Below are 12,948 nucleotides of genomic sequence, written 5' to 3' on the forward strand. Positions count from 1 at the left end.
CTGCAGCACCGGCCAAATGCCTTTTTTTCCTCCCCGCAGCCAGAAAAGCCGGGCTGGCTTGGCTGGTTCAGCACTCTCTCTCGGCAAAAGACGCAATCATCCCGGCACAGCTCTCTGGATACTCCTTACAGAGGACGTCGGCGTCGGCGCCGGCTACCACAGTGTTGGCTTGGACAAGCTGCTTCCGTGGAAGCTTCTTCTTGAGAATGATGTCCCGGAACTTGAGGAGGTCGGCCGGAATGGTGGTCTGGTCGACGTAGAAGGCCGTACCAGCAGCCACATCGCCGCTGCACTTGTAGACGTGGAGCTTGTTGAGGAACTCGCCGATGGACTCTTGGCCGACGCTCTCAATCTTACTGCGGTCGATCTTAAGGGTGAGGTCGCTGAAGTCGTCCTTGGTGTACTCCAAGGAGATGAGGCCATGGCCGGCGTCAAGGTAATTCTTCAAGATGGCGTACCGGGCCTGGCAGTGGGCCTGGCCCCACTTGCCGTGCTTCGGGTCGTAGTACTCCATCGACAACAACCCAGCACGACACATGGACACGTACATCACATAGATGATGTCGTCCTGCTCCTGCTTGGTTGTGTAGCCGAAGATCTCGAGCAACTTTCTGTTTGTGCCCAAGAACATGGCAACGGACTCGGCTCTGCACTCCTCGTAGGAGCCGGCGATGGAGCCGAACTTGGACCCCCAGGTCTCGCCCTTGGCGTAGTAGGTGGAGATCGGCTTACCGTCGAGACCGGGAGGCGGAGCGGACTTGTCAAAGTTGAAACTGCCGTCGTCGAGCTCCATGAGCAACTTCCCTGTGCCGTGGCCCAACAACTCATGGATGCCGACCTGGACCTCAAATGCCTCCACTCTGTACTTCTCGTACAAGTCCTGCAAGTCGTCTGAGATAAACGAGATCGGTTCCTTGCTCGACTTGGCGCTCAAAACGTTGCCCAAGGAAACGTTTTTGAACCCGATGTTGATTCTGATCTTGTCGTAGTTGGGAATGTTGATCCCCGCAGGACAGCCGGACCCGGCAAAGGTCAAGACTTCTAGAGAGGTGAAGTCCGGCGGGGTGAAGACGTCCTTCTCGTATGCCTTGGTCCATGGCAACTCGGAGATGAACTCCTTGGCGTTGCTGACCAACTCTCCGAACTTGGCCGTTCTCTCTTTGTCTACCATGGCAACAAGACACTCCCATTCTCCCTTTGTGCCAAGGTAGTCTCTGTAGGTCTCAATGAACCCGACGTTGGTCTCCACCGTGGGCTTGATGTCCTTCACCCAGTGGATTTGCGACTGGTAGTGGCAGTTCATAGAGCCGGTCATGAACGAGGCAATGTAGTTCTCCAGCATCTTCACCTGGGTGTCGTTGGCGGCATACTTCTTCGCCTGCTCCAGGTTCTCAACGATCTTGGCAAACTCCTTCGAGTGGTCGCCGAACTTGAACGTTAGGGATGCCTTTCTGCCGTCCTGGATCTCAAACTCGATCTTGTCCGGATAGTATCCGGTTGCGTTGGAGATGAATGCGCTGGCCACGTGGACGACAAAGTGACTGTCGTCAGCCTTAGAAACCCTAATGTTTTCGGGCATGATGCCGTGCTTGGCCAACGCTGCGTCAACTGCCTCACCCTCGATCTTGGAAACCACGTTGAGGTAGTAGCCGGACACATGGCCATCCTCTGGCGATCCAAGCATTGCAATCTTGTCGTCCAACGAGTAGATGGCCCGCTTCACCGAGTCGAACAATGCGGAGATCTGCTCGTTCTTCAGCGAGTCGACCAGTAACTGGAACTCCTCAACAGAGAGTCTTGGAACAAACTTGGAGTCGCCAAAGGACTTGTAGTTTCCCAAGTTTGCAAGCACCTGCGAGGCATACTCCAAGTAAGCTTTCACAATGGCTCCGTCGATGGAATTGGCGGCAAAGTACTCCTCGTAGCTGGCGTCACTGGCGTCGCTGGCGGCGCCTACTGCCCTGTGCACCTGTAGGATCAAGTCGAAGATGCCTTCACTCTCTGGCGACACAGACCGCAACACCGCTCTAGAGCCCCAATGGCCTGCTTTGGAGAAGTAATGGGCATAGAGCTTCTCCTTGGTGGTGAGCTGGTCAAAGAATTTCTTCGCAGAGAGTCTTGCGATCGGAGCGTCCTTGTCTGCAAGGTACTGGGTAGGGTCGAATGCGGTGGAAGACGCCATGTTTCGTGTGGCAGTGGTCGTGATTAGTCTGCAGAGGGGTCTAGTCGATCTGGCTAGTGCACGGTAACTCTGCATGTAATACGGGAGGCAGACTTAGATCTTGTTCCCCCCAGCAACGAAGTCTTCTCCCCCTCGGAAGGCAAAGCTCCTCCTCTGGTGGAGCCCGGAAAACTGAAGAAGGCTGTGGGGTGCCGTCTGTGGAGAAGGGTGAGGGTGAAGCGGTTTCATGTATATGTTGCTGTTGCCGGCAGGCGGAAGGGAAGACTTGCGGTACGGTGAATGGCATCTACAGCACGCCAGCCAGCACGTCAGCATGGAGAGACACCCGCAGAACAAGGTGCAGGATGACCTGTACGACAAGGCGGTGGGGAACCTGCAGGAGTTGAACACGAACGTCGGCCGCATGAACGAGCTGCTCGCAGAGACCAACCGCACGAACGAGACCGCTGTGCTCGTGAGCCAGCTCAACTCGGCGTATCTGGACGGCATCTCGTTCCAGCTAGACTTACAGAAGGGCAGCCGGTGGGGACCCGGGGGCCCCACGGGCCCCACGGGCCCCGGCGGCCCCGGCCGCAGCGCACAGTAGTGTCTGTGTTTGGTTTATTAACGGTAAAAAGAGTTGTATAATATACACGAGGCGATCTAGCTATATAATCGAGCGTCTGTTCATTTAGGAAGCATGTTGAATCTCTTCTTCAAAGTGACTCTTTGTCTGGAGAACTTGTCGTCTGGTGAAAACCTGGCTGGGTGGGCCGACTTGGTGATCTCGCCGGACTCGGTCACCTTCTTCAACGTGTAGATTCTCTTTCCGTCTGGACCTAGCGTGTACATCAAATGCATCGTGTCGGAGTTGTGCTTTGCTGTATTGTGTGCTGACCAGCTGTCCTTCTTCTCCTTCTCCTGCTCCACACTGTAATGTCACTGGTGAAGAAAAACCAAGAAAATTTTTATCTGTCTCTCGAAAGGGAAAAGTGAAAGAGCTGCCGGCTTACGTAAGTTCAGAAGAGGCTCTGGAGATGGATGGGTTCATGATTTGGATAATACGTGTCTTCAGACACGGAGGCGGCTCATGGTGGACATGGAGCAAGCACAGAGAGGCTAGGAGGCACAGAGGACCACCCATAAAGGAGCAGGCGGAACAGAGAACAACATGTCTGGTGACATCTTTGCGGACTTGCTCAAGGGGAGCGGAAGCGGGAGCGGCGTCGGCTCCGCCGACAACAACGACTCGAACCTGTCTTTGAAACAGCGGATGGACAGCACGAGGGGCACGCCGGGGACACAGCACAGCGGCGGACTGGACCTCGACTTCTTAGACACGTACGTGTCGAAGAAACCGGCGACAAGCAGCACGGCGTCGTCCGTGATGGACGATCTGCTGTTTGCACCTGCAGGTCGTGCTTCGTCCGGCTCCAACCCCAGTTTGAGCGTTAATGGTAATGTTCAGCAGAACAGCAGGGCAGAAAGCCTTGGAGGCAGCAGCAACGCAGGGACGGAGCTGCTAGACGACTTTTTCGGGCAGCCCGTGCCGAAGCCCACGCCGGCTGCCTCTGCTGCCGTCGACCAAGCGCCCCTGGCTGCCAGCAGTGCCACCCCGGCACGCCCGTCGTCGCAGGAGCGGAGAGATGGCGCATTGGCGGAACTCATGGACATGGGGTTCCCCCTAGAGAAGGCAAACGCAGCGTTGGACTCTACCCGCAGCGGCTCGGATCTCGACGGCGCCATCTCCTACCTCATGGAACAGGCGCATTCGCAGACGGCGACCAGACAGCAGCGGCCGACGCCGGACAGCAGAAGTGGACGAAGAGCTCACAGGTTGGACTCCTCGGCCCAGGCTCCGTCGAATGGGGACGATTTTGGAAGCGTGGTGAACGAGTTGTCGTCGGAGTTCATGTCCACGGCGTCCTTCTTGTTCAACACAGGGAAAAAGAAGATCCAGGAGGGTGTGGACATGTACAGACAGCAGCGACTGGAAAACAACGACGGCCAGCCGCTCTGGATGAAGAACCAGCTGAAGTACAAGGCCAATTCCATGAAGGTCCCGAGCTTCACCGACGAGGACGAGCAGGAGATGGACCCGGAGACTATGCGACAGCTCATCCAACAGCAGAGACTAAGAGAACAGCGTGCAAAGCAGGAACGACAGAGGCAGGAGAGGAAAGACACAGGCTCTTTCTCGTCGTCGCCGCTGCCCTCAAGACCCCGCACATCGTCATCATCGTCGTCATCTTCGTCGTCTCGGACGCACACACCACAGCCTGCTCGTGCCTCCTCCAGAACCGATAATTTCGAGATGTACAAGTCATCATCCCGTCATCGTCCGTCAAGAACAAACACAAACACAAACACATCCAGTACTGCTCCAGCGTCCAAGTCTTCTGCTGCAGACATACCATCGCTGATTGAAACTTCCACAATTCCTGCGCCGACTGCTTTTGCTGCGGCTGCGACGTCTACTTCCAAGTTCACTATCCCACAGTTGGACTCTGCACAGACAATGTCATTCACAACGCACAGAGAAATTGGGCAGGAGAAATTCAAGGCGGGAGATTACACGGCGTCGTTGGAGAATTTCCTTTCGGCCAGCACTGTTATCCCAGCAGATCATCCGTACCAGATCATCATCAGCTCCAATCTGTCTGTGGTCTACTCTAAGCTCGGGAATCCAAAGGAACAATTAGCGATAGCCTCGAGAGGTCTCAAGCTGATATCACAGTCCACGGGAGATCTGCCCGTATCGGAGCTGTCAAGCATCAATATTGAGGATAACAAAACTTTGAAAAACTTCTGGGTGAAACTCATGACAAAACGTGCCGAGTCTCTTGAGTTTTTAGAGAAGTGGGAAGATGCAAAAACTGCCTACGAGAAATTGATCAAAGAAGGCGAGTCCTCGAAAGCCGTCATGGACGGCAAAAACAGATGTGTGAAGATTCTCAATCCTCAGGCGCCTCTAAAACCAAGGGCCAAGCCACGGGCACCACCCAGACAGCAAACTTCGGACACTGCTTCTGCACAGAACGGCGAGAACTTGAAACATGTGAAGGAGAACAATTTGAAAAAGGAGAAGGAGGAAGAGGAGAAGTTTGGCTTGCACGACAAGGTGGAGTCGCAGTTGGATAGATGGAGGTTAGGGAACAAGAGCAACATTCGGGCCTTGATCTGCAGCTTGGACACCATTCTCTGGCCGGAGCTCAACTGGCAGCCCGTGAAGTTGACGGATCTCGTTTTGGACAAGAAGGTCAAGATTTACTACATGAAGGCTGTTGCCAAGACCCACCCAGACAAGATCAGCAATAGCGAGTCTGTGGAGAACAAGATGATTGCTAACGGCGTCTTCATAACCTTAAATGAGGCATGGGAGACGTTTAAGGAAAGTAAGGGCATGTAGATGGCTAGCTGCAAGGCCAGGTCAATTCGTTAGAAAGACGGCGTTTTACTAATAAAAAGTATGTAGATAGCTATAACGTAGTTTATAAAAACATCAAACAAACATTAAATGCAAAACAATCATGGGTATAGAGGCATAATGTTTGGCAAAGGCCCAAATGGGGTGATTCCGTGTGGGTTGATCTGCGGGTGGGACTTGGTGTAGTGGAACTTGATGTGGTCGAAGTGGGTGGTGCTTTTGAAGACGTCATCTTTCCAGTAGAGGTTTCTCAAGTAGCGGTGGATGTGCGGGTAGTCGTGTCTGATCATCCTGATGTTGCACTTGAAGTGCTGGTGGTAGACCGGGTCGAACCGGACCAAGGTCGTGAATAGGCGGATGTCTGCTTCGGTTAGCAGGGTGCCCAGCAAGTACTCCTCGCACTTGTCGTGTCTCGCCTTCAATAGCTCTTCTAGCTTGTCGAGGTAGTTGAACAAGTTTGTCACCTCCTTCTCGTAGGGCTCCTGCTTCGTGGCAAACCCGGTCTTGTAGACCCCGTTGTTGATGTTTGGGTAGATCCACTCGTTGAGCTCATCGATCTGCGCCCGTAGCGGTTCCGGGTAGAGGTCGATCGCAGCCTGCTCCTCAGGCACCAACGCGTTGAACTCTGTGTTGAAGATCCGCAAGATCTCCGAGCTCTCGTTGTTCACAATCGTCTCCAGCTTCTTGTCCCACAACACCGGGACGGTGAAGCGGCCCTGGTACTCGGGGTTTGCCTTGTAGTAGAGCTCCTTCAACCGGTGGAAACCGTACAATGGCTCCGGTGTGGAATCCCTCGACTCGGTCTTGCTCTCCTCCTCTGTACCAAACCGCCACCCGTTGTTGTCCATGTGCCAGTGGACAACGGTCACCCCGATGATCCCGGCCAAGCCCTTCGTGAGCCGAGCGATAAGCGTGCGGTGCGCCCACGGACATGCGTACGACACATAGAGGTGGTATCTGTTGGCCTCTGGGAGATGTGGCCCGTCTTTGGAGATGGTGTTTCTGAACACCGATTGCATCCTCTTGTACTCCCCATCCTTGTTTGCAAACTTCTGTATTTCGATCTTGGTATCTGCCATTGTGTCTGTTGTCTCTGTCGCTGTTGTTGCCACTTTACCACTGTTGCTGCTGCTGTTGCTGCTACTGCTGCTGCTGTCCTCAACACATGCTTTCTCCTGACCCGTTTTCCGTGGCGTCATCTCTTTATACGCCTGCCCTGTGGCTTCGTCCTCCCCAGTGCCCGGCCCCATGACTAAGCCTGTGCAGCTGCCGGAGTTCACGCCTTAGTCAGCCTCCGAGGGGCTTATGTCAGCGCCCCCGCCTGAGCTGGTGAAGAGACCTGTTCCTGGCCCTACAAACACTGGAAGGGACCTACAGCCCAGAAGGTTGGCAACGGGAGCAGCAGAACAGGGACACGGGAGCAGCAGAAAGACTAGACTGGTACCCGATGAAGGCTGCAGGAGCGTGTTCGTGGCTGTAGATGAGGTCCCCGTGTGTATATAAGGTGCTGTGTTTCTGTGGATGTTGTTCTGAGGCCGTCTTTGCTACATGGCTAGTGTTCACATCTTGTGTCTGTGTTGGTCACAGGGCTGGTGGAAAGATGAAATTACTACAACGCTCTGTTTGTGAGCGGGTGTTGAGCCAGTTTGACCATGCTCTAAAGGGGTGAGCGCAGTTGCGTTGCCAGAGGCAGGCAGTTGAGCACGGGCGTTGACATCCCGTTGTTACTGTTGCATTGCTGCCAACAATGCGGAAACAAATTGGCCTGCCTTGCTCTCTGCGGTTCCAATTGACCACGTTTTACAAGTAGCGGGAGCCAGCAAGAGGACATGGCATGCTGTGCACCACCTCCGGGCAACATCCCACTTTCTCCGAGTTGCCGGGCCCCCCTCCTCAGCCCCTGCCTAACAGCAGCTGTTACGTCCTTAACGAACAATGGCTCCTCGGTTTCGGCCCGAGTGGCGACCACACGGACCTGCATCATCTGACGGTACTTATGGCACCCCCCCACGACGGGGACTAATTCCCTGGGTTACACTGCGGCCCGGTTGCGGTCCGGTAGCGTCTACTCCGCTACCTGCACCACCCGGAACGGGTTGACAGCCATGCTTGCCAAATATCCAAATCTAGTTACTTGGATTTACTCCTGAACTCTTGAATACATCCGGAGCAGCATGTTATACGGTTACGAATAGGATTGTCCACCCCGTGTGTGGCCGAGTTTTCCCAATTCGGAAGTTCCAGGTTTCAAAACTCATTATTGCTCCGGGTTGGGAAAGAGGACGCAAATAAGGTTAACATTTCAATCGGAAGGCCAAGGATTCTAAATTCCGGGCCGATTGAGCTGAAAAATAATCTTGAGTTGAAACGGCTTAAATACCGGCCAGATTTCCTCCCACATGGAACAGGGACTTGGTCTGTAGTTTCAGATATGCCATGGAATAAACTTAGCTTTTCACCATCGCTCAAACCCAGCAAGCCACCGCACAGGAAAGAACACAATGATCTTCTCAGCTGCCGCAGTTCCCCTCTTGGCAGCCGTTGCTGCTGCCATTCCGCTGGAGGTCTACACCAACGACCTCACGTTGACAAACTCCGACGTTGACTGGTCCATTCCTGTCCTTTCCGACGAGGCTATTGTCAGCGCTGCCTTGGATACGTTCACCAAGATGCAGAACTCAACTACTGTTGACCAGTGTACCAAGTGCCAGAGCAGATTGGTTTACGGTAAGTCTTTGGCAATGTCCAGACCAGATTTGATTCCCACCATCTTCGAGCTATGGTGTAACATCCAGGGTGACTACTCAGCGGAGACTTGTAACAACAAATTCCACAGAACTACGGTCTCCAACTCCTCGACAGGCTCAAACTTTGCCGATTTATTGACTTTAATCGATCCATTGTCCATTGACGCAGAATACTGGTGTCACTACCAGGTTAAGAAAGAATGTCCTCTCCCAGAGACACCAGAAAACCTTTCCATTGCCTATTTGTGGAATGAAACAAGACCAGCAAAGGCAAATACTGTTCCAATTCCAGGAAACAACACCATGAAGGTGTTGCACATTTCTGATTTCCACCTTGAGCTCGAGTACACCGTGGGTGCAGAAGCTAACTGCACCACCTCAATGTGCTGTACCCCACATTCCATTACTCCTAAGAACGCAATCCACAGCAACCAATCCTCTATCCACGACTTGTACACTGCTTTGTTTGAAGGCTCATACTACGACGCCGAAGGTAACTACCACAAGGGTGAACAGATCTCTGCACTAAACAACATTTCCGTTCCAGCAACCACTTTTGGTCACTACGAGTGTGATGCTCCAGAGGTTTTGATCAACTCCTCCCTACACTCCATTGCTGATTTCCAGACCAAAAACAACATTTCCTTTGAATTCGCTATATTCACTGGTGATTTGGTCGACCATGACGAAACCAAGTACACTGCGTACGAAAAATCCGTGGAAGAAGAAACGATGATCTTCCGGGACATCAAGAATTCCTTCAAGAACCTTCCTATCTACCCTGTGTTGGGGAACCACGATACTTTCCCATACGCCCAATTGGCCCCACAGAAGTCTGGATTCCACAACAAGTTTGACTGGAACATCGAATTGTTGACCGAGATGTGGATGGACTACGGCTGGATTGACTGGGATCAAGCACAGTTTGCCAAGACCCACTATGGTGCTTATTCGGTCCAACTCAAGTCGGGCTTGAAGATCATCTCATTCAACTCCAACGCTTGGTACCTCTCCAACGAGTACGCATACAGTAATAACGTTGAGGACCCAGATTACTTTGGTATTTTCGAATTCATTGTTAACGAGCTCTTAGAGTCCGAAGCAGCCGACCAGAAAGTCTGGTTGAACTTCCACATTCCTCTCTCCAACACCGTCCTCCCAACCGCCGCCAAACTCTTCTCCGAGATGGTTGCAAGATTCTCCCCATACACCATTACTGGTATTTTCACTGGCCACACTCACAGAGACGAGTTCAATATCCTCTACAAGAACAACAATGGTACTGTTGAGTCGAAGCAGATCGAAGACGTCATCAACCTCACCTGGATCACCCAGGCTGTCACCCCATGGGTTGAAAACAACCCAGCATGGAGATACTACGAGGTCGACACCGACACCTTCCAAATCATGGACTCCCTTAACTACTACACCCAGTTGAATGAGACCTTTGCCTCAAGTGACGAGCCTGTTTGGGAGTTCGAGTATTCCGCCAGAGACGTCTACGAGATCGACTGGCCTGCCTCTTCTCCATTGAACGCCACCTACTGGCACCTGGTCTATGAGAAAATGCGTACTAATGCTACCACCCTCCAGACCTACGAGAGTCTCTCCAAGAGATTCTCTCCGTACGTCAAGGACTGTTCTGAAGGTGATGTCTGCACCTGGGACATCTGTTATGTTTCCTCGTACACGACCGAAGAGTACACTGCGTGTATGAAGGCCAACCCACACTACGTCGACGGCACCTCTTAGGTGTACTAAGACCCACTACCACCCCAAAAGGACCAGACTTTGGTCCATCTGTGTGCTATTGAGCTCTGTGCTACTTATATTTATTGTTTTGACTGCCTAGCTGCTATTTTCTTATTTTATGTCCGTGACACTACTTTAACTTGAACTGTAATTATCCCCCCAAACACCCCGCAGAGCACGTTTCTCTCAAGCCGCCGACATTCCGCCGTAACACAACAGCTCCCACCTGTCAAGACAATGCCTGTTCTTCCCCGAAGAAGACTTGATCCCCCCACATGCCTCGGCTGTCCCCCTCTCTATCTGCCGACTTTCCTCTTCCGGCAAACGCTCCGTCCGTCTCGGGAAGTCGAAATTGCTCGCTCACGTTTCCTGCAACACCTTTTCCCGGAGGCTGCAACGCAGTACTACCGGCACCGGCAAAAGCGAGCCGTTTCCTTTGTGCCGTCCACCTCGGACGGCCGTTTTCCAGTATTAAGCTTAATTTGACAAGTCCCGATTGTGCTGAAAAGTTGATCCCCCCCTGCAATTCTTCTGTCACGGAAACTCATTTCCGGCACTATTTTATCGGTAGAAGTGGATACAATAGACCGACGCATATATAAACAGAGTCGAAGTTCTGCAATATACTACGCCATGAGAAATGCAGTCGCAAGCAGATGTTCTGTCTGCGTACTTTTGCTACTACGTCTCTATAGTGCTTCTAGTGTCGTTCTCGATAACCAGGAAAATCTCGTTTAGAATGCTTGCCAAGACCGTTGCCGTTGCGCTCATCGCTGCTGCAGTGTCTGCTGCTGTTCCATCCGGCTATGAACACGCACCTAACTCAGTTTTCAACTGGTCCCACCCGGTCGACGGAGATGATGCACTTGTAGCCAGCTCTCTGACCGTGTTGCAAAGCATCGACAATTCCACCGACGTCGATTCGTGCGAGAAGTGCAAGAGCAGACTCTTGTACGGTAAGGCCATTGCTATATCCAGACCAGACTTGATCCCAACCATCTTCGAGCAATGGTGTCTTAACACTGGTAACTTCTCTGCTACCACATGCGCCACCAACTACCACAGAAATACGGCCGACAACTCTACCACAGGGTCTAATTTTGCAGACTTGTTGACATTGATTGATCCTCTTTCTATCGACGCAGAATACTGGTGTGCGTACAAGGCAGGAGGTCAGTGTAAGGCCCCTGAGCTCCCACAGAACCTTTCCATCGCCCACCTTTGGAACAACACCAAGCCCGACAAGGCCTACAATGTCTTGACCCCTGGAAGTGACATCATGAAAATCTTGCACATTTCAGATTTCCATATCGAGCTGGACTACACTGTTGGTGCTGAAGCTAACTGTACCACCTCCATGTGTTGTACTCCTCACTCAAAGGCTGCCAAGAATGCTGTCTCTGCAAACCAAACTTCGATTGATGACTTGTACACTGCTCTGTTCAAGGGCTCCTACTACGACTTGGACGGTACCTATCACAAGGGTGAGAAAATCACTGCCTTGCACAACATCTCTGTTCCTGCAACCACCTTTGGTAACTACGAATGTGATGCGCCTGAAGTTTTGATTAACTCTTCTCTTCACTCTATCGCAGATTTCCAAATCAGCAACAACATCTCCTTTGATTTTGCTATTTTCACTGGTGATTTGGTTGATCATGATGAAATCAAGTACACTTCATACGAGCAATGTATTGAAGCGGAAACCGTCATTTTCAATGATATCAAGAACGTCTTTGATTTGATGCCAATCTACCCGGTCTTAGGTAACCATGACACATTCCCATACGGCCAGTTGGCCCCACAAAAATCTGGTTTCCAATCTAAATTTGACTGGAATGCAGACTTGATGGCTGATTTGTGGATGGATTACGACTGGATTGACATTGACGAAGCCCAAGAGGCCAAAACTCATTATACCGGATATTCTGTCAACACCAAGTCTGGCTTGAAGGTTATTGCGTTCAACTCTAATGCATGGTACCAAAAGAATGAATATGCGTACATCAACACTGTTGAAGATCCTGACTATTTTGGAACTTTTGAATTCTTAGTCAACGAGTTGTTGGAATCCGAGGCAAAGGATCAGAGAGTCTGGATTATTTTCCACATCCCCGTTTCTCAAACAATGCTCCCACCACAGGCAAAGCTATTCACTGAATTGGTTGAAAGATTTTCTCCTTACACTATTGCCCACATCTTTAACGGTCACACCCACAGAGATGAATTCCAAATTCTATACCAAAACAACAACGGTACCGTTGAATCGAAGAAAGAATCCGAGCTTATTAACTTTACCTGGATCACTCAAGCTGTTACTCCATGGGTAGAAAACAACCCAGCTTGGAGATACTATGAGATTGACACAGAAACTTTCCAAGTTATGGATGTCCACAACTACTACACTAGGTTGAACGAGACTTTCACAACCGAGGCTGAACCGGTCTGGGAATACTTGTATTCTCCAAGAGACGCCTATCCTGTTGAATGGCCAAAAACCTCTCCTTTGAATGCTACCTACTGGCATAGGGTTTACCAAAGTATGTTGAGCGATGTTTCGGTCTTGCAAACGTATGAGGGTAATGCCAAAAGATGGTCCCCATACACCTCAAATTGCGATGCAAATGGGGTGTGTGATTGGGATCTTTGTTACGTTTCTTCATTTACCGATGATGAATACGAGACTTGTATCAAACACTACAAATATGTGAGTCAAAATTAGTTACTAGCTATCTGAGATAGCAAATAGTTATTCCTTTCCGTTCATGTTCGTTTTGAGATTTTTTTTCTTGTTGCTGATATCCCTGTCCAATTCTACTTTTTAGACCGTTGATTTATTATTAAATTTTATAAAAGTTTAA

At 51.2% G+C, this 12,948-nt stretch overlaps 6 protein-coding genes across 6 annotated transcripts; 3 read left to right on the plus strand and 3 right to left on the minus strand.

Annotated features, from left to right (window-relative positions):
* Positions 1–67: 67 nt before the first annotated feature.
* PICMEDRAFT_74599 (hypothetical protein) lies at positions 68–2,182 on the minus strand (the record flags this gene model as incomplete). Its single annotated transcript, XM_019164815.1, has 1 exon — positions 68–2,182. The coding sequence occupies one exon, from the start codon at positions 2,180–2,182 to the stop codon at positions 68–70; it is 2,115 nt and encodes a 704-aa protein (XP_019015464.1).
* A 666-nt stretch (positions 2,183–2,848) lies between these two features.
* On the minus strand, positions 2,849–3,022 carry PICMEDRAFT_37292 (hypothetical protein; the record flags this gene model as incomplete). Its single annotated transcript, XM_019163074.1, has 1 exon — positions 2,849–3,022. The coding sequence occupies one exon, from the start codon at positions 3,020–3,022 to the stop codon at positions 2,849–2,851; it is 174 nt and encodes a 57-aa protein (XP_019015465.1).
* Positions 3,023–3,332: 310 nt separating this feature from the next.
* PICMEDRAFT_60500 (hypothetical protein) lies at positions 3,333–5,570 on the plus strand (the record flags this gene model as incomplete). The annotated part of the gene is made up of 1 exon (XM_019163440.1): positions 3,333–5,570. The coding sequence occupies one exon, from the start codon at positions 3,333–3,335 to the stop codon at positions 5,568–5,570; it is 2,238 nt and encodes a 745-aa protein (XP_019015466.1).
* Positions 5,571–5,689: 119 nt separating this feature from the next.
* PICMEDRAFT_74601 (hypothetical protein) lies at positions 5,690–6,667 on the minus strand (the record flags this gene model as incomplete). The annotated part of the gene is made up of 1 exon (XM_019164816.1): positions 5,690–6,667. One exon carries the CDS (start codon positions 6,665–6,667, stop codon positions 5,690–5,692), a length of 978 nt encoding a protein of 325 aa, XP_019015467.1.
* A 1,422-nt stretch (positions 6,668–8,089) lies between these two features.
* Positions 8,090–10,087, plus strand: PICMEDRAFT_13560 (hypothetical protein; the record flags this gene model as incomplete). The annotated part of the gene is made up of 1 exon (XM_019160078.1): positions 8,090–10,087. The coding sequence occupies one exon, from the start codon at positions 8,090–8,092 to the stop codon at positions 10,085–10,087; it is 1,998 nt and encodes a 665-aa protein (XP_019015468.1).
* Positions 10,088–10,552: 465 nt separating this feature from the next.
* PICMEDRAFT_18272 (hypothetical protein) lies at positions 10,553–12,923 on the plus strand. Its single transcript, XM_019161929.1, has one exon. It carries the CDS (start codon positions 10,728–10,730, stop codon positions 12,807–12,809), a length of 2,082 nt encoding a protein of 693 aa, XP_019015469.1. The 5' UTR covers positions 10,553–10,727; the 3' UTR covers positions 12,810–12,923.
* Positions 12,924–12,948: the final 25 nt, after the last annotated feature.

The sequence above is a fragment of the Pichia membranifaciens genome (genome assembly GCF_001661235.1).
Source record: "Pichia membranifaciens NRRL Y-2026 unplaced genomic scaffold PICMEscaffold_7, whole genome shotgun sequence".
NCBI lineage: Eukaryota > Fungi > Ascomycota > Pichiomycetes > Pichiales > Pichiaceae > Pichia > Pichia membranifaciens.